Here is a 26,060-nt window from a genome sequence, read left to right on the forward strand (position 1 = left end):
TGAATGTATTCCAAGTATAATTTTAAAGTCTAATTTGTTTGTTAGTTAGTTTCTTTTTTCTTTTTTCTTTTGATTATTGTCAATTGGGTTCAAAGTGTTTGGAATGAGTCTTATTATGATTTGGTGCTGAATTTAATATACATTTATGTACTGGTACGTATGAATGTATTAGCATATTACCAGCAATAGTCTTCATCGTGAGTTTTTTTTTTTTTTAATTATTTTATTTTTTTCTTAGTAAAATCCAAACTTTCATAAACAGAAACAGCTATATTAGAATTAGAATTTAGAGGGCATATTCTCTCATAGTACAACTCAGAGTTATCATAAAACAACATATATATATATATATGTAATAATGTATCCTTCTGGACTTGAACCCATACTAAAGTGTCGGTGTTATCCATCTTAAATTCTTAATATATATATATATATATATATATATATATATATATATATATACCTTTTTCGTTCAAGTCAGTGTAAAAGTCAGTGGATCCGGCAACGCTTTGTTTTCGAGCTGCTCGACCTTAACTATCTTCACTTGAGTCAAACATTCGGGGAAGCTTCCTACTGAAAATTAAATAAATGAAAACCAACTTTATCTGTAAGTTAATAAATTTGAAATGTCTAATCAGGTTTTAAGGTCAGACCGATCATCGAACCAGTGACGTCATAAATAATTTAATTATTATTTATTTAAATTATATATATAATTAATATTTTTTTAAAAGAAGTATATAACATCTTTTTAAAGAATTTAACATAATCACATTACAAAACAATCATCCTTAACATAATAAACTTTCAACAAAACCAAATAAATAAGTTCATTAGTCATTATATTTACATCCAAATGGCAAATAACAAATAAGTTCATTACATCCAAATAGCAAATAAGTTTTAAAGTTTCAAACAAACAACTAATAAGTTTTAAGACCTAAGCCTCATTTGTTATGAAGAAAATTGAAATCAATATCTCCAAATGCTCCACCCCTAGCATCATGTGAACCAAATGCTCCACCCCTAGCATCATTATCATCATCTTCATTCTCATCTTCTTCATCTTCAATAGGAATAGGATGATTTTTATCTCTAAATCCGAGAGGAGCATCATCTTCATCACCAAATGATTTCAAATTGATGTCATCATCGTCCTTAATCACTTCATTGTCCATATCTATACAAATTCCAAAACCAAAGAGCAATAAATGAAATAACGATTCTAATAATCATTTCTCATAAATCATAAATAGTCTAATTAAAATATGCAATTAGGCAAAGAATTGTTATAAGCTAACCTCTTTGTACATGGCTAGAAGACCCTTCTTCGATTGGATGAGCTCCCTCTTCATATAATGCATTCTCTATCTCTTCATGATCCAGAAATGGAGATTCCTCATCTTCCACTACCCAAAATTCAATTCTATCGATACTTGCATAATCAATAGGATCAAAATTGAACTTCTTCCTTTTGACTCTATATCACAAGATGAACATAATGAATAATTGATAACCAAATCACTTATATTTCACAATAACAAAGAACCCACTTGACCAAATTAGTGAATCACTCATATTTTCCCACAAAAACGTTGAAACAAAGAGATTATATAATGTATACCTTTCTTTCAATCGATAGTTATAATGAACATACACAAGATCATTAAGTCGTTAATGCTCCAATCTATTTCTTCTTTTGCTATGTATTTGTTCAAAAACACTCCAATTCCGCTCACATCCCGAAGAGGCAGCTATTTGGCTAAGGATCCGAATTGCAAACTTTTGTAAGGTTGGAACACAAGATCCAAACAACTTCCACCACTCATCTAAGTTCCATATACAACACAAAACAAAGATACAATGAATCAATAAACATACTTATACCAAAAATATAAAAAAAGAGCTATGATCTTTAAAACATATTTTCATTTTATTATTAGCTAAAGTAAACAATATCTTACCCGGCTGAAATGTCTTGGCTGATTCTTGAGCAAGTTGGGTTCCAAAAGTTTGTTTACGCTCTCAAAATAGCTTTAATTCCTCCACCAACTTCAATCGGCCAACTGAAACTTTTGATTCAATAACATCTGTCACAGTAGATTGTGTCTCTAGCCTCTTATTAAGAGTAGATGAGTCATATTGGAATGCATGATTCAACCAATAAGCAGAAGCATGAATATCTCTATAGAATTGATTATCCCAACGATCCTTGATAATATTAACATAAGGCTCCCATAGTCTCTTCTTGTCCTTGAAATTTTTTTTTAAATTCCATCAATTACTCTATACATGTCATCATATACATAACCTATAGCTGGTTTTTCATCAGAATCAACAATGCGTAATAAACGAATCAATGGTGACATAATATGCACAATTCCATGACAATCATTCCAAAATTGATTGTCAAGAATGATTTTCACCATTGCCTTTGCTTTCTTACCTTTTGCATATCTTGATTCAACACAAAATTTGCTAGTCACCAATGCTTGTAAGTCATGCTTATGTTCCTTAAGACTCCCTAAGGTAATGAAAGTAGTAGCAAACCTAGTTGGCCCTGGACGCACAATTTCTGTCCAATTTTTTCTAATCCTCAACCAAGCTTGCAAAGCCACATAACTATAGATGAACACTGTGATCTTGGATGCACGCTTTGCAAGTTTAGCTACATGATCCATCTTCCCAATCTCCTTAAAAATTAGGTTTAGGCAATGTGCTGCACAAGGTGATCCACTAATGTTCCTATATTTTCCACACAAAATTCTTCCTGCAGCTACATAATTTGCAGCATTGTCAGTGACCAAATGTACTATATTTGCAAGACCAACCCAATTAACAATTTCATCAAACAAGTTACTCAAATTAATAGCATCCTTAACCAAGTCAGAAGCATCAACAGAACGTATAAAAACAATTCCTTTAGGACAATAGACAAGGAAATTAATCAATGTTCTATGCCTAGTATCAGTCCACCCATCAGCCATTATTGTACAACCAGTGTCAGCCCAATATGAACGATGAGAATCAACAATCAATTGGACTTCTCTTTTTGCTTCTCTCAACAAAGGCACTCGAAAGGCATGATAATTTGAGCCTCTATATCCAGGACCATAAGAAGCTACAGCATTGAGCATAGGTTGATAATAACTAGAATTCACAGCATTAATTGGAATGCAAGCATCATACACCCATCTTGCTATAGTCATATCAACCCTCAACTTCTTTTCTTTGCCAGTAAGAATACTTTTAATAGAAAGTTGAGCTCCCGGTGTTGTTTTAGGAGCGAAGTAATTACCAATGTTACCAAACTTTTTCTTACCAAGATTGGATCTTGGTGGAAAATTAATAGGAGCACCACTTCTATTTCCCCTACCTAACCCCCTACCTCTAGGAGTAATTTCTTGGACATCTTCAAATTATGGTGAGTCCTCTAATGGTGAATAATTAGATGCTTCTTATCCTTTTTTGTTTATTCTTTAGATTTAGCAATTTCCTTCAAATTCTTAACTATTTGAAACCTAATATCATAAGGTACACCCATAAATGCAGCCACATCACCTTTAATTCCAGCTAGATGTCTTTTCATCCTATTGATGCCCCTTCCTTTATAACTTTTCCCACAATGTATACATCTATAACTACTTTTTCCGTCTTTCAACTCTTCAGTTACATGATCCCATGCAGGATCACATTTCGCTCTCACAGATGAAGAATTAGCATTAGACCCGATTGTAGAAGCATGTTCATTAGATGGTACAGAGGCAAACTCCATTTCACTCAACAATTTCAGATTGGCAGCAACTATTTTATCAACAAATAAATTCATCAACATAACATAGTGACATACACAAACAATTTTATAATACTCTGTAAACAATATTTCACAAACAATAATGCTCTGTAACAAAATGCACAACATACACAAAATCCACAACATGTATTTTACAATGCTCTGTAAATCAAATCCACAACATACTCTGTAAGTGTAAACTAATAATTGAAAGATAGAAGTTACCACTTACCAAGAAGTCACGGAACAGAAAACTTGAGATGAAGCCAAGAACATGAATGGAGAATCTGAGATGAAGCCAAGAGAAATGAAAAAAAAAACGATAAAAGAAAATGATCAAAAGAAAATCAAAAGAAAAGAATGTTACCTGATGAAGCCGAGAAATAGAAAGCAGAGCGGAGCACTTCAAAGGAAAAAAAAAAAAACCAACACTTCAGACTTCAAAGTCCACGATCACAACCATAAATTGCAACATTTGTCTCTAAGGTCCAGAAATTTCTCCTGCAAACGAGAATTGAAGCATGGAAATGAGAAATTTAAGTGAAAAAAGAAAAGAAAAAAGAAAAGAAAGAAAAGGAAATTGAAATGAAAAAAGAAAGGGAAAAATGAAAAATGAAATTGAACCATACCATTTTTAGTTTCGATCGGGCGAAAAGAAGATCGTGGGCGTGGCGCCGACGCCGTTATGCTTGAGGGCGTGATGGTGAGCGTGGCGGCATGCGTGGAGGCAGAGAGAGTGAGCAGAGTGGGCGAGGCAGAGAGGCGAGGGCCACGAGGCAGAGAGGAGAGGTAGAGTGGGCGAGGGCGCGAGACAGAGAGGCGTGCTGTGTGAGGGAGTGAGGGATGAGGGCGCGAGGGAGTGAGGGGCTGAAGGCGTGAGGCCATGAGGGAAAGTGTGAGGCAAGGAGTATGAGAGCTTAAGGAGGCTGGACGCATGAGGACTGAGGAGAGAACTAGAGAAGTGAGAGGGTTGAATCGGCTGATCATAGTTTTAGGATTTAGGGTTAATTTTGAGGGGGCAAAATGGCATAATTTAGGGCCTTTAGGCAGAGGAGCGGTTCCAGGTTCGATTGGCCGGTTTTACAGTTCTTGAGGTTGAACCAACCGGTTTGTACTGTTTAGCGTTTTTTGCCTTATTTTCGGTTTTATATCATAGCCGGACCAGATCTAAGGCCGGTTTCCAATTAAACCGGTCGGACCGGCCGGTCTGATCTTGTTTTTAAAACTATGTGTCAAATATAACTAGCCAAACCGATAAACTAAGATCTCCATGTCCTATCATAGCTTTTTTTTTAAATGGTTTGTTTAACAGTTCTCCTTCTATTATTTGATAATTAATGAATAATTTTAAGAAAATTTTGATTTTTTTTATATAAAAAATAGAAAAAAAAATTATTAAAAAAAGTTTCTTTTTTATTTCAAGTATAAGAATTTTCTAAAAGTATTTCTGAATATTCTAATATTCTTAGAGCATCTGTAAACAACTTTTTTTTTTTTTTTTAAAATATCAAACTACAACTGGAAAACAGAATATTGCTGGCCCATTTGATTAGAGATTTTTAGCATTGTTGTTTAAGTATTGTAGAAATATGTGTGGGCTAAAAAGTGTTATGAAAATGCGTATTTCAATGTTTAAACACCGAAAACTGTAGTTTAAAATTACATACCAAACAGACCTTGCATCTTGCTTGCCAGAAGAGTCTATAGACTTCGTTCTGGAATCTTTGAATAAAATCAATAGATATCTACCTTCATGCTGTCGTTGCATGGAATTACCTTTGAAAGAGCTTATAAAGTCAATATCATTTTCTAAAGAATTAAAAACAAAAGGAGTACTATTAAAAAGAAATCAAATCTGTCAATATGAACAAATATTTTGTTAGCTTCTGTTTAGCAAGATTCTTTTATGATAAGTAATAATTTGTTAATAAAGAACCAAAAAGGACGAAGCCCAAGTAGTTGGGAAAACTTTGACTAGAATTTTATGTATTTTTTGGTCTCCAAATATAGGGGAAGTCAAATCCCTGGTGAACCAAAATTCCAACAAATATATTCAATATTGTAATATGAAAACTTTAGGAGAAATGTCAAAGATAGAACGAGAGAAAGCAACCATCAGAAATCTGTGTATTAAACTCGCTGAATAAGATAGCGCTAATGCTTTGATTATATAGTTGTAAAGAAGAGCTTGAGTAAGTTGTAACTCCGTAACAAGTTACTAAAACAAACAAAAAGTAACAGTACCTTTTTTTCTTTTTCTTTTTTTGCCAAGAAAAAATTTGTATTGGGTTAAAAAATAACTAAAAAATACAAATACTTATTAGGTATAAAGCGCACTGATGGGACTGACGAAGTAAAACACGGACAAGATCGCCTCCACAGACGAACCTGACCGATTATCCGCGTCACTGACGAGGATGTTAAGACCATTCAATGCTGCCAATAAAGTCCCAGACGGTTACAAGACCAGCTAGACGAACCGTTGGAAACGTATTAAATCCCATTACTCAACTGGAAACGTTATCAAGAAAGACATTAACACCACAATGGCTAGAATCCAGAGGGATATATAAAGCCCTCACAACACCAATGTAAGGTACATACATAGTCACAAGATATACTGAGCTATTTTTTGGTATTTTTATTGTTATAAATCTTCTTCCACACTAATTTTGGCATCGGAAGCGTTGTGGCAGGCACTACACCGGTGACCATTTGAGTGAGCTCTCGCTTCAGTCGCGATGCCGAAGTGTAACCGGCCATATTTGAATGAACTCATAACGACTAACGAACTTTTGCTTCATCACGCACAAATAAGTATTAGCTAATTAGTTTTTCTTCATAAGTTATTGGGCTCTAAATCCACAATTACTTCACCACACAAATTGGATTTTGGCCCATCTCTTTTCTACATGGATCGGAGGCCACGAATACAAGTGACTCATCACCAAGGATAGTGTTTTGACGCTATTAAGCACTTTTTAGCACAAATAGATAAATCGCACCACTCTGTAAGCAACAGGCTTTCACCATCTTCTTCATTTTAGCTGTTGGAGCTAAGCACTTTCCAGCGCAATAAATGTGATCGCATCACTTCATATTATTAATAGAAATTAACGATATAGTCAATATGAAAACAAAATAAAAATGAAAGGTCAAAATAAAGATTTTTAAACATAAAGAGCTAAACTGAAAAAAAAAATTTAAAAAAATTAAAATCTCATATTTTAAGGGCCAAAAATTTATTTAATTTAATTTTATAGTATTAATCATTTTTCAGCAGTCATAGGTGTCACAAAAAAAAAAAAAACCAAGACTTTTATGGCTTAATTGATATCTCTTGATATTTTCAATGAAAACATCCTAAATTCAAATCTCTCCTCTCCATTGTAACTATTGAACTATCAGAAAAATAGGCATCACAAAAAAAAACTGCAAGACATGCATAGGTTAAGATTCCATAATTATCTCTTTGTATTTTCTAATTATCACAATATAAGATATGTTTTCAGTACCTAGCAAGTCCACAAATTTTTTTGTTTTGCTGAATAAGAACACATCATTACACAAATGTAAGACATACGAGCCCGGTCATTTCCGCTCACCTTAAAGAATAGCCAGCAAGGCAAGGCAAAGAGGGGAATAGACCTAACTCAGTTACAATAGTTAGCCCAATGGGCAATATCTAGCCCAGTGAGCTATGTATAAGCAACTACATTACCTTTCTATTGGAAAATTTTACAAGCCCATTCTGAAATGAATTTAAGTAAAAATTAAAGCATCCACATCAGTGTGTGAAAACTCTTCTAAAATACAAAAATTCTCTCATTTTATACATTTTTGGCAATAAAAAACACCCACATCAGTGGGTGTAAAGCTGTGCAAAATTGTGGAAATTCATCCACGAGCTACAATAACCGTGTAAATATACACGGCTACTGTAGCTCATCCATTCATTATTTTATCAATTTTCGGTTCGCTTGTTTTTTTTTCTCTCTTCTCCATGCTCAACAAACTCAGTAAACGTCTCTCCTCATCTTCTTCTTTTTCCTCAGATGCACACAAACACACCCACACACAAACACATCCACATAGACAAATCAACACAGAGAATCAAAGATACACTTGCTCATCAAAAAAAAAAAAAAAAACACACACACACACACACACAAAGATACACAAACACAGATCGGTGCTTGATCAGAACGATCGGTGCTTGTGGAACAATCGGTGCTTGACTAGATCGGAGCTCGTGGGTCTTGCCTAATCGGAGTTAGGGAGATCTTGGATCTGATCGGTGCTTATGGATCGGAGCTAGAGAGATCGGTGCTCGTCAGTTGGGGGTGGGGGGTGGGAGATCGGTGCTCGTCGGTTGGGGGTGGGAGGTGAAGGGTCGGTTGTGGAGGAGAGAGGGAGGGGCGAAGGAAAGAGGGAGGCCGAATCGGTGGAGGGCTGAGGTGGCGAGCTGGATCGGCGACGAAGGCAGGCTGGGTGAGGAGGCGGCTGTGAGGGAGAAAGTGAGAGAAGGAGAGGAATGGGTAAAATGTTTTTTTTTAGTACAGAATGGGTGAGACTTGAGAGAAAATGTAGAGGAACCGGTGAAAGGTATTACTAAATAATAATAAAATAATAAATAATATCATTTAATTAGAATAGATATGTAAAATATATAAATTAATGTGAGTGTTTTAAAAAGATGATGTGTAAAATAAAAAAATGAAATTTTTAGTGTAAAATAAACAAAAATTTTATTCCCTGGTTGAGTGATTCTGCCATTGAAAGTGAATAGTGACAGGATATCCATGATACATCTGTGTGTCTGTGAAACCTCCTCCCCTCAAAAAAGACAAAGGTCAGTGTTTATGTCTAACAGGTTCCATTGGCTGCTCTGAACATCTGATGATGGGATAACCAAAAATCTTCTGGTAAAATCTTAGGATGAAGGATTGTTGCAAGTAACGTGGTTGCTCTTATATCTTCTATAATGTCATTGACATTGATAGCTACCTTGCCAGAAGGGTATTTAGACGTCATTCTGGAATCTTTGAATAGAATCAATATATATCTCCCTTCACAGTTCACGCGGTGGTTGTATTGAATTGCCTCAAAAGCGCAAATATTATTTTGTCAGGTTCAGTTTACTGTTTAGCAAGATTCTTGTATGATATAAGTAAGTAATTTACTAATGAAGAACAAAAAGGAGGAAGCCCGCGTAGTTGGGGAAACTTTAACTATAATTTAATGTATTTTTTGGACTCCAAATGTATGGGAAGTCAAATTCCTGGTGAACCAAAATTCCAACAAATAAGTTCAATATTCTAATACGAACTTTAGGAGAAAATGTCAGAGACAGAATGAGAGAAAACAACCCTCAGAAATCTGTGTACTAAACTCACTGAATGAGTAGTAAAATAGAGCTTCAGTAAGTTGTAACTCCGGATCAAATCACTAACAAACAAAATAATCGCTAACAGTAATATAAGTGACTTCAAAGAAGCTTCCCATATTCTCTTACGTACAGGGCCGGCCTAAGGCCCACCAAATAAAAAAAATTCTCCCCAATTATAACAAGGCCAAATTTTTATGAAATTATATATATATTTTTAAAGGTTCTGCATTTTTTTTATTAGTGATATTAAAGATACAATAAATTTTATTATTGACTTACAAATTTTCATGTTACTAATTACAAAAAAATAATTTAAACATTCACTAGTTAGATTGATGAATTTCATCAATAAGAGTCAATGTCACATTGTAGCGTGAACATATTATAGTGCTTTAAGGGCATTTTTTTCTTTTTATTTCTATTAAATGTACGGATCAATAGAACCCTAACTTAATTGAAACTATAAAATGTTGCAAGAAAATGTTGCAAATGTGTTAAATCATCAATTATAGATTAATTTCTCCTAATAGTTTGAGACTTTAATTTTTGTAAATTGATATCCTATAAAGCCACACACCAAATAATATCTATATTTCTATTTTAAAAATAAGATATAAAATAAAAAATTAGTGTATGTTTGGTAACTGTTTTTTCCTCTTATTTTTTGTTTTCAAAAATAATTTTCTATTTTTGAGTCTAATAACTTGTTTAGCAACCTAAATTGGATAGAAAATAAAAATTATTCTCAAAACTCAATTTGTGAAAGAAAATAAAAACATTCAAGAAGCTTTTTTTAGTTTCTAATTTTCAAAAGTCAATGAAAATATGCCGTTAATTTAATGAATATGTCTTGTTTAATGAGTTAGCATTAGAGTTCAAATCCTAGTAGCAACATATTTTAGTATTTTCTATTTTTTCTTTAAAAAAACTATCTTTTTAATTTCAACTAACCAAACATGTTTTGATTTAAAAAATACAAGAAAATTATTTTTTCTTTATATTCCCAAAAACAAATTTTTGAAAATAAAAAACAAAACCTGTTACCAAACATAATCTTAGATTTTAACTTTACTTAACTACGTATCGTTGTATATCTAAAATAAAGTATTTTTTAATCATAATATATTTTTATTTCTTTTTATTAATATTTATTGTTCAATTATAATTTTTAATTCTCTATATGAAATTAACATTAGATTAGTTGGTATTATTCATCAAATTATGTACTTAATATATCAAATTAACCTAGATTTGATTAGTATTAAATAACTTTGTTTATTAAATATTTACACATTAAAAGCTCTGCATAAACTTTTCGCCTTAGCCCCAAATAATTTCGGGCTGCCCCTGCTTCCGTACATGGGTTGGACTTCAAGGCCTAATACAAGTGATTCACCACCAAGTAACACACAATCAATCATCATATAGTGCTTGAAAGTTGACACATCTATAAAGAACTTTTTAGTAAAAATAAATAAATTAGATCACCCTGTAACACATTTTCACCATCTTCTTCATTAAGCTATTGGAGCTAATCACTTTCCAGCACAAAATCTTAGATTGCATTACTTCATATTACTAAGAGATATGGATGATTAGGTCAATACGAAAATGGAATTTAAGATGAAATGTTAAAATGAAAACATAAAATGCCAAATTGAAAACAATCTCAAGTTTTAAAGACCGAAAATTCTGTTTAGTCTAATTTAATAGTATTAATTATTTTTCAATAATCATAATTATAAGTGACACAAAAAAATGCCGAGAGCTTTGTAACTTATCTTAACATCTTTTGATATTTTTAATGAATACGTTCACCATTCAAATCATCAATTGGGTATTTTAGTCTTTTAGAATAAAAAAGAATTATCCATCGAAGAACGAAATCAAATTATTACAATAACTTCCATGATTTTTTTTATTCCATTTATTTTTCATAATTGTAACTCTAGATGGGACCATGTTATTGAGGATATTTAAAAAGGGCCTTGGCCCATTTTGCCTCTACTCAACTTGTTGCAGCCTTGCAGGTATTTTGTTGGCCCACCGTTTTTGAATTCATGTCTAATGGCAGAAGTAAATAGATTGTAATCCTATAGTTTTCTTGACTTCATTATTTTTGTGCGTACTTTTTTTTTTATTTTTAAAATAAAAACGGACTCTCGTTAGAAAAACTATAGAGCTAAAAAGGGGTTCCCATTGAAATCAGAGTTATAGATTTCAAAGTTGTCCACGGAGAGAGAGACAGAGAGCATGGGAGCATTTCTATGAATTGACCTTTAATGTATGAAATGAAATTCTTGAATTGCACAAAAACCACAACAACAGAGCCTTCTTCTCAAAAAAAAGAAAAAGAAAAAAGAAAAAAGAAAACAGTGCCTGGTGGGCTTACAATGGGCCATTAACACTGGATTCAACCCAACACCCCGAAGGCACCGGCTGGACTTTTTAAGTTCTAGTTACAATGGGCCTTAAATTAAACTACCCTCTAGTTTCTTCTTCTTCAAAATCTAATCTGAATTGGACTGTCCGAGATCCAATTTTATCAGATCAAAGAATTTTTGTTTATTCTCACCGATTGGAGACGATGGATTCAGAAAGAGAGGAAGCCAGTGTCACAATCGCTTTGTATAGATGTACCACTTCTCAAACTGTCTTGTTTATGGAAGCAAGAGGGCGTTTTAGTTCAACCGTACCAATCGGAGATGATGGATGCAAAGAGTAAACGCAACAACAAAAGAAAAAGCAGCAGCAACAGAAAAAGCAAAAGCAAGGAACAACAAGCTTTACTGACACGCACATGAACTTGGGAATATGGATCCATAATAGATCATGTGGAAGTGGGGGCTATGGATCCATAAAAGATCATGTGGAAGTGGGATAATGTTCACGTTAATAGTGTTGAGTCATACATTAGAGGAGTTGTTTATTTTAACATCTATGTTTTTAGATTGTAAACGTTGTGGAGACTACTAAATTGGTAGACATGGCCAAATGGCCCAAATCTAACACGATTTGCGAACTCGACATAATTAACTCATTTATAAATAGCTAAACGAGTTCAAGTCATATTAAGATCGACATAGCTGACCCATTTAATAAATGAGTTGTATTTGTCTTCAACATGTGAACCCATTTAACTTATAAAGTATTAGTTTTTGTTATTATTGCTTAATTTATTATTGTAATTATATGTTTATTACTATATTTATTATTGTAATTGTATTTTAATTTTAAATCTATGAGAATTAATAACATGTTATTTAGGCCAGTTCCTCTTTTGGTTAAGATCATTTTTGATGGCGCTGTGTTCCACGATCTCAACAAAGCAGGTGTTGGTGTCGTGGTTTGTGATACACATGGGATGGTTTTAGCTTCAACGTCTGAACAGATTCCTCTTCCCAATTCTGTGGTAGAGGTGGAAGCCATTGCTGCTGTGAAAGCTGTAAACTTTGCTCAAGAATTCTGTTTCTCTTCGGTTGCTTTTGAAGGCGATTTCGAGGTAGTCATCAAAGCTCTTTGTAGTGAAGATGATTCTTTTTCCTCTTATGGTCACCTTATTTTTTAGGCTAAACTTGGTACGGCTCCTTTTAATTTCTGTCGCTTTTCTCATATTCGTAAACAAGCTAATTGTGTCCCTCATAACTTTGCTAGACATAATAGACATGTTAGCAATCTTCTTGTGTGGATGGAAGATGTTTCTCCACACATCAACTCTATTCTCTTAGCCGATTTTGGTTAATTTGTTTTAATTGAAAGTATATTTTTCTCAAAAAAAAAAAAAAAAAAAAGAGTCAGGTATTACCTATTAATCAAATAAGTTATTAAAAGGGTCATCTGTATTGACTTTTACATGACTTGTAAATTAAACAAGTTAAACGTGTTGTGTTGGATCAACCTATTTAATGAACAAGTTGTGTTGTGGTTAAGGATTCTTGACACATTTACTAAATAGATCGAGTTCGAGTCAACTCATATATCCGAATATTCATGACTCGACATGACATGAACCCAATTCGCGAACACAAATTAATAGCTTTACTAATTGGTTTCTAGAGGTTGGGATTTCCTCAATCAAGTCCAAACTTATTCATTATTTAATTTTTGGTTCTCAATTGTACCCAAGTGTTCATTAGAAGTAACTGAAATTCTATCTTATTTTTTCTAAATAGTTATAAATCTTCCCCCAAAAATTGTGTATGTATCATTTACTTCGAGCCCATTGTTGTGTTCCATGTATGAAATCGACGTAACCAAACATCTCCCTTGTGACTCGTCATCCTCAATCTAAAGCCGCAAAAGAAGCTGAAATCCCTATTCCCCAACCTTAAAATGGAAAATTCCCTTTCAACATGTGCTGCATTTTACGTACTGGGCTCCACCTTTTACTTTTTGGCAGCGATTTTGGGTTCGTTTGGGATCAGCTTATTTTGTTGAAAATAAAAACTTTTTGCTGAAAGTACTGTAGATAAAGGTAAAAATTAGTTGAAAAAGTATAGTGAGACCCATAAATAGTATCAAAAAGTACAGTGAGACCCCTAAATAGTAGCAAAAATAAGCTGAATAGTAAAATAAGTTGGCAAAATTAATCTTGCCAAATGGACACTTCATTGAGAATAACGCGCACATTGCTGATGATGTAAAGAAAGGACTCAAACGTGTAGACCTGGATTTTAACCTGTTAGACGTCCACATTCTCAACATTGGTTCTTCAAATGATGATAACAGGTTGTAGCTTGTACACGATGATCAGTAGAAAGACGAGGCCCGTGGGGTTTGTGGAAGCAAACTCAAATCCACCGACCTTGATCCCGAGGTCTATGATTCTTAGTAAATGGAACTCGACTCCATGTAAATTTTTTTTTTTTTTTTCTTTTACAAAGATGAGCTATGTAAAATGAATAAAAAAAAGAAGTTAAATTGCTATATAATAAAAGTTACACTTAAAAACCGTGCTTATATCAAATGTTGAATCAAATTGCAATTATTTAGATAAGAATAAACAACTTTTTTTTATCACTTTTTCATTGACGTGGGAGTTGGAAAAGAGACCGACATGCATAATTAAACATGGAGAAGATAGCTCATTTGGAACTATCAGGTTAGTAAATAAACAAAAGAATTAATTAATAACTTAAGATATACTTTAGTGGGTCCATGCATCAAAAAGGTTAGAATAAAAGTTTCCTAAATAAAAATTGCATGAATTATCTTAATCAACTAAATAAAAAATTTTAAAATTGGATTTAAGTTAGTCCGACTAATAATGTATCTTGTTCATAGGTAGAGGTTCTACAATCGAATCCTGCTTACATCTAGAAGAAATCATTATTGTTTGGCCTGATGGTAAGAGCACAATTGTCATAGAGTTGACATTATAACTAAAATTATGTTGTGTCTGATAAGGGTATTTTTAGATGGTCTTATGAGGCTGACGACATAACAAGATTGACGAACACATTTTCGTGGGTAGACGAATCCAAAGGAAGCGAACCTCAATATGGACAGACCTTAGGCGGACGGACCCCAAGCGGACGGACCTAATAAAGGGGGACACACGATACTCATGTGGCTGTAAGTGCTCATCAAGAATCTTGATATGGAAAAACATTGCACCCTACGCCCAACCATAATTGAGAGTCATCTACAAGGAAGACCATCCCGAAAAATCCAGAAATTTGATGGAGGGTTCTCCCCATAAGGAAAGACCTTCCTCCTCAAGAAATTAAGGTGAAATCTACACCACTATATAACCCTTGAAACCCTCTCTCAAAAAGGTACGCATAATTTACCCAAACTCTAGTACTCTAGAGTTGTACAAAAAGGTTATTTAACTTAACCTTTGTTAAATTACTGATTATCCCAAAAGCTTAAACTATTAGAAAATGGTAAGTTTAATCACTTAACCATAATTCTAACACTCCCTCTCACTTGTGGGCCTAAACTTCCCCTTAGTAAGTGGGGGCCCAACAAGTGAGAATTTAACATTTTAAATGGGAGGTAGAGTGAAGACAGGATCTCCTGCTCTGATACCATGTTAAATTACTGATTGTCCCAAAAGCTTAAGCTATTAGAAAATGGTAAGTTTAATCACTTAACCATAATTCTAACAACCTTCAGAGGGTATTTGACCGGTACCATACTGGTACTCTCTGTAAAGTCTTCTTCTTCTTTGTTTTGCAGGTTTTGTCTAGGGCACGTGAGGGTCATTCAGCTTACTGACGATTTTTGGCATCATCAATATCTATCCAAAGCAAAAACAAAATCTATGAACAAACTCCAGCTTGTTTATAAAATTATGTATGTGTGATGCCTTTAGTCCTCCACTAGTACTATTCGAGGAACACTATCCCTAAATTGAAGTATTATATGGATAAATGTGTCATTGTCTACAAGATTGAAATTTATTTTAACAGTTTTCTAGAGCTATTTCTTGGGTTCTTGGACCCTCTTGACTTTGATTTGGGAGACCAATTTGCTTGTTATCTCCTGTAGATAGAAATGCATGACCATGTGGATTAGGAACGAAAAATTCTCTAGAAGGTGTTCCTAAATCTTCTGAAAAAGTAAATTCGAGTTCTGTGTGGACTGAACAGCTTATGGACTTGTTGGGCAATTAGTGCTTGGTGAGGCATCACTTGCACCTATTTCGTGAACACAAGTAATGTCATCTTTATCTTTCAATGCTTTGTTCTTAAAAGTATGCGAGCTGAGGTCTTTGTTGTCAAAGATTCTTAAGGCATGACAAATTCTTCTCCATATTGAGTTTTTTGAATCAAAGCGGATCCAAATTTGCAGCCTCTCCTTGTAAAGGAACATGGAGAAGGAGATGATGAGAGCTGATAAGGAAGCAATGCCAACGATGAGGAATAGGCCCCAAAAGCTTTCAAGGCTAAGACTGCCTGAAGAAACTTGGGTGTTAGAGCTTGGACAATCACTTTGGTCCCCTAGCCATTTTTTTTCAATTTCTTTCATTTGCTTTCCTTCAGTCACATTTAAGACTGCCCATGAAACATCAGATACAAAAGGGGAACCTTTTGGGAAGACCTACAAGACATTAAAATAAAAGATATCTACATGAGAAACTACACACCTACACAAAACAAACACATGAGAGAGAGAGAGAGAGAGAGAGAGAGAGAGAGAGAGAGAGAGAGAGAGAGAGAGAGAGAGAGAGAGAGAACTTACAAAGCCATACCCACCATTTTTATATATGGATTGAACCATGGTATACTTGGAGCAATATTGTGATAGTAAACTCTTCATACAAGGGATGTCATCAAAAGCAGCAGCTATACCTCCATTTGCACTACCTTTTGAAAAAAGATCATCACATTCTTCTACAGATTTATATGTCCGAAGCTTAGATGGGTCAAATTTCATTTCTTGTAGAATTCCCAAAACAAAAGAACCTTCTTGGTAGCCCACATACTCCCCATTCTTAATAAGTTGGTTGATATCAGTAACAGTTGGTTGTAGTTGTTGTACTGTTAAGAGTGATGTCAAACTTGCAGTGTAACTTTGAGTGAGAATAAGCACCACGAAAACCCATATGATAACCACAAACCTTGCTAAATTGCTTAACAGAGCCTCCTCTGTAAATTAAATTCAAATGGACTTTAGAAAAGACAGTTACATCATAGATGTCAAGTTAATATGAAATTTGAGTATCATTCAAGTATACCATTAGTCTATTACTTTTTTTAATGCATGATAAATTTGAATTTAAGGAATCTTAGGCTATAATATTATATGTTAAAAGCAATTTTTGTATATGGAATGGTAAGCAAGATAATAGATAGTTTATTACTTGACTATTTCTGAAGGTTGGAAATTCCAAAATTTTAAAGCTATTATAAGCCTCCAAATAGTGTATGTATGTAGATTGTGCATTTAGAAAATGCCTTCTATTGAGTATTTGAATCATTCATTTCTATAATAAATAAGAAAATGATGACAGGAACTTACTTTGTGCAAAAACCATGGTTGAGAAGGAGAACCATAAACTTGTTCCAATCTCATGTGATAGAGGCCCACGAAATTCTTCATTTACTCGATGTTCAAGAACCCAGACCACAAAACCAACGAAGACAAAGAATAGCCCAATTGTTATCCAAAGGTCCCAAGTTAATGGCTTCAAGAACACCCATGCATTTTTCCTCTGGTCTTTGATTGGCACTACCATTGTTACTCCAGATTCCGTGTATGGTAACGTGAAGTCAATATAGTTAGTCCTATTTGAAATGATAGTTGTATCTCCAGCCACAGCATCAAAGTTCTGTCAAAGTAAAATATTTACTTCCATAATTTTCAGTACCACATGGGTGCCCTTGTTTAGATAGATAACAAAATCTATAGGGAAAAGGATAGAAATATAAAGGCTCAACATGTAATCTTAGTTACAAAAAATAGTAAGCTAAAGATTTTACTAACCCCAAGATATACTTGATACACCATATCATTATATGTACCAGCGCTTTCACCATTAGGCTTTGCAAAAGGAATGAACTCGTAGTCAACATTATATGGTAAAGCTTTCATTACAGCGTTGAAGATGTCTATGCTGTACCCTTGGACATTTGTTGTGTTTGTGCTAGCATCATGTTCCACCTGAACAAATTCAAAAAAACCATCCTTCACTGGAACACCTACTTTCAACTTCTTCCCATTTGTTGGAATCTCCCAACCTTTGGGGATAGAACTTGAATCACCAGGCCATATAATGGGTCCTAGGTTGCTTCTCAAAGTGGAATACATGCTTTTGTTTGTAGAGTTCAATTCCCTGATGAGTCCATTTTCTGGAGTCCAAAATGCAACCCCTCTTTCTCCATTACCATTCACATTAATTATCTGAAAAGTTGATAATTGTAGTTGCCCATTTTGGAGACTGAACTTTCCAGCAAGGCCACTAAATTTAGTGTCCAATAATGCTTGGCAAAGTTTTGGACCATTTAGAGAGACCCCCATAGTTCCAAGATCAGTTAAGTTGCTTGAACCAGTTGTATTTTCAAAGCCAAAATTTGTAGTCCCAACCTTCTCAACTGCCCTGGCTAGCGCTGAAGCAGCATCATATGCCCAAAGTCCCTTAACATTCAATTCAACATCCATAATGTTTAGATTGTCTTGATGGAATTTTTTTTTCCATCGAAGTGTAAAATTTTCAAGCTCAATTGTTTTTGGAACATAAGTCTTTACACCAAGTATCCCTTGCATTGAATCACGTGCTGAAGATTCTATCGAGCGAATGGAATCCGTCATCCCACTAGTAATGATCCAAACATAACCTTCACTCATCATTCCAATCTCTTTTGCCTTGGTGAAAAGCCGAGAACCAAGATCAATTGGCATGTGCACTATGAAGACTCTAGTTTGCATTGTCATCAACTTAAAAAGTTCTTCACCAATGTGGTCATCTGAGGCCAATGGAGGAATGAGACTTCGATAGGGGACACGGGCATCAACTTCTTGCAAGGCATCAATCAAGAAGGGTATTATACCTTGTCCGTACTCATTATCAATATAGATTGGCACGACTTCTCTCCATCCATAGGCTTGAACAATTTCACTTATAGCTTTCACTTGAGAAGAGCTACTTTGAGCGGCTTGAAAAAAATATGGACTTTGAAGTGAAGTAAGAGAAGGGCTTGTTGAGAATGCTACAATGGGCACTTGGGCTTTCTCCCCAAGATCGATGATAAACTTGGCTTGCGTAGAATTTTCTGGCCCTATGATGGCTTGCACTTCTGCATTTTTTATCAGGTCTAAAGCTGTAGACCCATTCAAACTCTAACTAATGTTTAGCTTTAGAAACAAATGAGAAATAAAAGGAAAATTTGGTAACCATCCACTTATGCGCAGTGTACAAAGAATAGTCGTTATGACTTTTATGACCCGCCCTACAAAGGTGATAGGGTGGAGACGGGTTTTGCTCGCCTCACCCTATCTTACCCCTTCTCATCCTAAATGTATGTGTGTGTGTGTGTGTATTTTGTAGACACCAAAATTTTATGATACATCCATAGACGTCCAATTGATCATAATCAAGTTTTTTTTTTTTTTATCAAATTAATTTCCAATTGATGATGTGGACAATCAGCAAATGAAATCAAGCCATGCGGCAACATCAAATGAAAAAGGCCATGTGGCAATTTCAGAAGAAAAGACTCATATGGAGGGTTCTTATTAAATGGAAGACCAAATTAAATTCATAATTGATAATTAACTCTCAATAAATGCTAAGACGAAATTCCAAATTAAAGACCATTGAGTCGCCTATAAATAGGGGCTTCTCATAAGAATAAGAAAAAAAAAAAAAGATCATAGACACTTAGAGAGAAAACCCTACTAACACTCTACCAAAATAGAGAGTCATCTATAAGTCCACGAGAATTTCATTGTTCATCAAGGCTTGTTCCTACTTCTTCAAATCAAAGTAGGAATTCCCCTTTAATCCAATTTGAGATCAAGCCAACGGCCGTCACATCAAATCAAGTACATTCAACTACACATTCAACTTAGAGACATATACATACATACATACATACATATATATATACACACACACACACACACACATATTTTATTAATTAATGAGATTAAATTCTATAAGAATGTGGTGAAAAACCCAAGTTTACCACTCTAATTCCAACATAGCACATCATCATATTACATATTAAAGATTAAGCACAAACACACTCAATCAATTCTAAAACCCATTTGAAAATCTAACTTAATTGTGAGCTTATTGAGATGTTATTATGTGTTGTAGGATGAATTTAGTTTTAAGTAAAAAGCTAATATAACAATTTCTTATTGGATGGTATAAAACATGGGTTTTACACCTCATCGTTACTAAATCCAGACTCTTATTTACTATATGTGTAAATTTATTAATATAATGTAGTTTTTTTTATGCATATCCGAGTTATTATATATATAATACATGTTGTATTAATATTCTCAAAACACTTGTCTTTTTCTCTCTCGGTACTCTCATTGTAATCCTTTCTCAGTATATTTCATCTTTATCTCATCAATGTTAGAAACATCTCATTAGGATTGGAAAACATTTTTAACTCCCCTAAATCTAACCTGCGTCACTATTGCCCTACATGGGTTTTCCCCACCCCAAAAAAGAGATGGCATAGGGATGGGGCACCGATGATCCTCCTTTGCCCCAACCCATTACCATTTATAGGACCATAGAGGTTTTTGTAAACAATGGAAAAGTTTAACTATTTAGTGGAATAATATATGAAGTTAGTTAGACACATTTGTAAAAATACCATAAATGTCTCCTCCTAAAACATATAACGCTGTTATGAAGAAAATAAAGCGTAGACAAAAATAGTATGCACTCATTAGGAGTACAATAAACAGATGTGGTTGGAGCATATGGTCCAATAAAATTTTGAAGTTGTTAGGTAGGGTGTGCATTCGACCCTTCAACCTAATTAACGTGCCTCGAGTTGACATCTTGGGTTGGTTTTGCAAAGGTTGATGGGTTGGGTCTTTAAATTTTCATTTAGTTTCTAGAATACTCTGTTTATGTAGAGTTTTAGTCAAATAAGTTGATACCAAGTAGACAATAGTTGAAACTAAACTAATATTTTATTAGATTTGACTAAACAACCCTAACTCAAAACTATCGGACACCTACATGATTGGTTTAGTTTTTAGAACATCATTAATTGGGTTGAATTAATGATTTTCCAACTTGGGCTAGAGTTGGGTTGAAAAATACTCCAAACCCAACCGAGTCAGAGTCATACACACTTAATCTTAGGAAATTGCCCATAACCGCTACTAATAAAATAATTGAAGTTGATATGAAAAGTAAGATATTTTGGTGTAGTCTAGCGTATATAGTGATGATTAGAATAAGAAAAATGCTATGTCCATAACATTTTCACAACAAATCTTAAGTAGTAATTTATTGCTGATTCTAATTTGAACACACATCTCAAATTACTATTTTGCAAGGGATAGTGGATAGAGTTGAGTGTTGAGTGTTGAGTGTTGAGTGATGGCTGGAGTTAAGGATGGTGGTGACAAAATATCACGACACTCTAGCCATAATAAAAGATCGCCACAGATCAGTACTGCATGTGATTGCAAAAACTTGTGATGGAACTATGAATAGAGTAAGACTTTTGAAATTATTTTATTAGTATGCAATAATATACATATAATCAGAAAGTTTTGACTCAAAAATTTACACTTGACCCCATAAAATTAAAAATCAGTTTCCCCAAAACCTAAAAGTGGCTACCTAGATCTAATCTGTAGCCCGTGACCCCCTTTAAAACGAAATAAAAAATATTTTTTTTAAAATAAATTTTTTATTAACAAAGCTAAAACAAATCCCTTATTAAGGAAAAGAGGTTCCTTGCTAAAAAAAATGCAAATGGCTTATGCATCATAATTTTGTGTTTTGCATGAACCAAAATTAAAAGTTTGGGGATTTGTGATTTGCATGATTGTATCCTACCAATTTTGGTTGTTGGCTGAACCAAAATTAAAAGTTTGGGGATTTATGATTTGCATGATTGTATCCTCCCATTTTGCTTTTTTTTTTTTTTTTTTTTTTTCAACATAGATAACTTTACATGGGAAAAGTTTAGCAAATTACCTTAAGAATAACGTATACTTTTAGTCACACAATCTTTTTAATGAGTCATGTGACTTATTTAAAAAGTATATTTTGATGATTTTATCATGAATGGTCATGTAGTAAATTAGAAGAAATTCTTCCAAACTTCTTTGAAGGAAAACTTTGTCCCTTGTGATATGAGTATATAGGATTTTACCATAATAATTTAAAGGAATAGTGAAGCTCAAAATCAAAGAAAAAATATTTATTGGTTATATTTTTTTTTATTTCTAAAGTTGCGCCTCCCTCTTCCAAAAGCTTAGACCTCTTCCCTATTAATTAGCCTAGCCCAACTAGCAATTACTCAACTCAAAGACTTAACAAAAACAAAACTTTTAAAAAAAAAAATCCTAATCAATCCAGTATTAGACTACTAGCATTAGGTGTTCTAAATAATGCTAAATATTTAGTATTTAGAACACTAAATATCAAAAACATTACTGTACGAGATATTTCAAATGCTATATTAAAGTAGCAAAAGTAATTTTTGGTTTGTGATTTTTTTTTTTTTTTTTTTTGCAATAGCTTATGCTTTTAAGAAACAATATTATTTTGTATTTTTTTTGTCATTTTTGGTAGATGAATCCATCTTAATGTATTAAGAAACAATGATTTTGTATATTTATTTTGATTGATAGTTTGTTATATATAGATACCTATTTGGTTTTTTTTTTCCTTATACTTTGGCCCCCTAACTTGAAGTCCTAGATAGGGATGGCAATAGGGCGGAGCGGGGCAGAACGATGGGATCTTCACCCCCACCCCGTATAGATTTTTCTTGCTCCATCCCCGCCCCACCCCGCATGACGGGGAAAATTTCTTGCCCCATCCCCGCCCCTTAAGGCCCCGCGAAGCCCTGCCCTACACCGTAAAACTTTATTTCTTGTTAATTTTCTCTATAACTATTACCATTTTTTCAAATAAAATGACATGTTTCAATATTAAAGATATACTTAAAATTATAAATAAATTTATCATCTCAAATCAAACTAATTTTTAGCAAAAACTAAATAATATTATTTAAATGTTTAACAAGACAATGTCACAACAAAAATCTCATAGTATGATACAAAAATCTCATATTATGTTAATGATGAAAAGTAAGTTGAGAAAGACATATGAATCATGAATGAAAAGACAAAAAAGAGAGTTAAAATTAGTACCTTATTTCCAACTTTACTTGAGAGAAAAGAGAGGTAGAACCACGTTAGGTAGAATAAAATAAACTGATGATATTTTTGTTTAAATAGTAGGATTTTAGAGTATGAAAAAATTATAACTTAATCCTTATTAACGCGAGGTGGGGCGGGTCTAAAAAGTGTAAACCCATCCCCGCCCCGCCTCACCCTATAGTGCGGGTCTAAAATCTTGCCCCATCTCCGCCCATCACCTTTGTGGGGCAGAAAAAACCCGCATGGGGCGAAGCAGGAAAAGGCGGGTCAAGCGGGGCGGGTAAAAATTGCCATCCCTAGTCCTAGATTTGCCCCTGCAGCTATATCAGTCTAAAAATCCCTTACACGAATATCCCCAACTTTACTATATATCTCTATCATTGGTCTTTCAGTTTTAGAATTTGTAGTTAACATCCTTAACTTTTTAATTGTTGTTAACGTCATGTAGCCCTTCAATTTAGTTTCATTAATTGGAGATCATTAACTAACCTATACGTCTTTTTGTAAAATGACATCACTTAAAGGTTAATCATGTACTTAATAGAACTTGATAGAAAGGTTATTCTAATTATAATTCCAAAGTATAGGAGGCTAATTGCAATTTTTAAAATTTTCCTTTTTGATAATTTAATAGTTGCAATGGAAGAGAAGATATTAATTTGAACCCGGATTGTTTACGATGAAAATACCATAAGATGTTATTTATTTAGTTGAGTTACAATATTCGTGACAAATTTAATAAAGCATAATGACAGCTATACTACCAATACACTAATGTTTAATAATCAATGAACAAGTGCCTGACTATAAAAATAAATAAATTAACAAGTTCGTGTTCTAACTTAAAATAATAATAATAATTTTCTCTCCAAAAAAAAAATAATTTCATAATAATAATAATAATAATAAAAAGCGTGCCGTACGTTCTTCATAGATTCCAATTTTCTAGTTCTGGTTTAACCGCATCTTTGGCTTCCAAAAGCCTCAATGAACTCCCATGGTGAATTGAGCCATCATCTACGAAGTACTAGATACTAGATAGAATAACAAAAGGAATTATTAATTCAAATTTCCGTAAAGTCTTTCATTTAGTACTAGTGTTGAGAAAGTTCAACGATGCAGATCATATTATTAATCACTAAATCCCACCATTGCTGCAACTACGAAGTATTCCAATCCAGTAAGAAGAAAATACTGCAGAGAGTGATTGAAAAAACAAAAACCGAAAGCTATCAAACACGAGACCTTACCTACAGTCTACAGTCTACAATGCAGATGGGGGATGATCCAAAGATTAGTGCAAAGATCAGGGGCGGCGCTATGCTGTAGTCAGGGGTTTCAAATGAACCCCCTGACCCGAATTTATATATATATATATATATATATATATATATATATATATAATATTTTTTTTAAAAATTGTTTTGCACCCCTGCAATACAAATTTGCACACCCTCGTATTGAACCTGACATTTTTTTTAAGCCCAGCTTAAACTCCCAAAAAAAAAAGTCCAGCAGAAAATTTATGGCCTTTAATCTCAAAAATAAAAAATCCATAATCATAAATCAAATTTTGAAAAATCATAATAAAAAAAGGCCAAATAAAACTTAAGAACCTGCCGCTCTCCCACTATCCTCCTTCAGTTTCACTCTCCAAGGCGGCCTCTGCTCTGCTTCACACACAATCTGCATCTGCATAGCCCCAAGGATCTGCCTTTTGCCACCGCTTGATCTGGTTTTTCAGTCCTCTCTTTCTCTCTTTCTTTCACTGTGAGAGTGCGTGCTTATAGTGTTTTGATATACTTTTTGAAGAGACTCTTTCATTGAATCACCGTGTGTGCGGGGTTATACATGGATTTGATAAGTATATAGAGTATGTAAGTTGCATCGATAAGGAGATAAGGATTTACACGGTCCTCACGGAGAGAGGGGGGTTATAGGAGATGCGTCTTTTAGGACTCTAGTATAAAGTGAATGGGGTTATACATGGTCAAAGTCAAACTGATGAGTCTTTTGATTTTTGTTGTTGAATGTTGAGTCTCTGACCGTGTGTGTGGGTGGGTTGCTGGCAAGGGGATATAGTGTCTTGATTTTTTCTGTTTTGGGTTGAGTTTTGAGTCTTTGACAAATTTACCTTTTTTCCTGTGTTTTTACTCTTTACTATTACTACAATAGTGTTTGCATTGTTTTAATATAAAGTTATGAGTTCGTTTTTGGCAATTTGACTATTTGACCGAATTTGTGACTTGTGAGTGGTAGTGGTTGTTGGCTATGTGAGTGGGTCTGTACAATAAAATTATAAAATATTTAAAGAATGGTAAACTTATAAATTAAAAAATTGTAAACATACATCAAGAATGAATTACGTAATTGAATGAGAATCAGTGAATAAATGGTTGTTTGATTATAACTTGTAAGACCAACAATATTTCTTATTAACCCGGACAAAAATCTTGAAGTCGCCCTGGCAAAGATGAATAAGAGGGAGCTAGGGAGATTTACCTGCAGCGGCTGCTTCAACAACATCACTTTTGGAGTCTCTGGAGCTAAGAATTAGCCTAGTCTTGTAGTAACTATTGGAGGCATAGAAGTCTGCGAGGGCCATGTTGATGCAACTCAGACCCATCATCCCAGTCCATGAATCGAAGTCAAGAATCACACCCACGTTAACAGAGGTTGTCGTGTTTTGTGCTTTGGCCAAGAAATTACTTTTAGAAAGAATAATGAAGCAGAACAGAAATGAAAAAGCAATTCTGGTAGGGATTTTCATGATTATGTTTTGAATACCTTGTAAAATTTATCATCTTATTACTCTTATTTATAGGACAATGTCAGATAGTCAGACGTAGGACAAACCACATTAATTAAATACAGTATATCTTTGAAAAGTAAAAAACCAACTAATAAATTATGGGCTGTGTAAGACAATTTATGTTTAAATTATTATTTGCTAAGTTCAAAGGACAAGTTGGAATACCGTGGGGCAAAATACTGTGTAAAAAGTATTTTTAAATGTGTAGCAAAATAATTTTTAAATATGTAAAAATTACTGTT

The 26,060-nt window shown here is 33.8% G+C and overlaps 1 protein-coding gene and 1 pseudogene across 1 annotated transcript; both read right to left on the reverse strand.

The window, feature by feature from the left end:
• Positions 1 to 947: 947 nt before the first annotated feature.
• LOC142621763 (uncharacterized) lies at positions 948 to 3,209 on the reverse strand. The gene is made up of 4 exons (XM_075795120.1): positions 2,293 to 3,209; positions 2,054 to 2,185; positions 1,302 to 1,480; positions 948 to 1,180 (listed from the first exon to the last, which is right to left on the reverse strand). Exons 1-4 carry the CDS (start codon positions 3,207 to 3,209, stop codon positions 948 to 950), a joined length of 1,461 nt encoding a protein of 486 aa, XP_075651235.1.
• Positions 3,210 to 15,490: 12,281 nt separating this feature from the next.
• On the reverse strand, positions 15,491 to 25,790 carry LOC142643723 (glutamate receptor 2.8-like; annotated as a pseudogene).
• Positions 25,791 to 26,060: the final 270 nt, after the last annotated feature.

The sequence above is a fragment of the Castanea sativa genome, chromosome 1 (assembly GCF_040712315.1).
Source record: "Castanea sativa cultivar Marrone di Chiusa Pesio chromosome 1, ASM4071231v1".
Lineage (NCBI taxonomy): Eukaryota > Viridiplantae > Streptophyta > Magnoliopsida > Fagales > Fagaceae > Castanea > Castanea sativa.

Bases quoted from the DNA above. Each gene is read 5' to 3' on its own strand.
- LOC142621763 (XM_075795120.1), bottom strand. From the start codon at position 3,209: ATGACTATAGCAAGATGGGTGTATGATGCTTGCATTCCAATTAATGCT. The intron at 2,186-2,292 runs GTATAGAGTAAT...TCAATTCTATAG, and splicing joins GGTTATGTATATGATGACAT to AGATATTCATGCTTCTGCTT. The intron at 1,181-1,301 runs GTTAGCTTATAA...GAATTTGTATAG, and splicing joins TTCTAGCCATGTACAAAGAG to ATATGGACAATGAAGTGATT.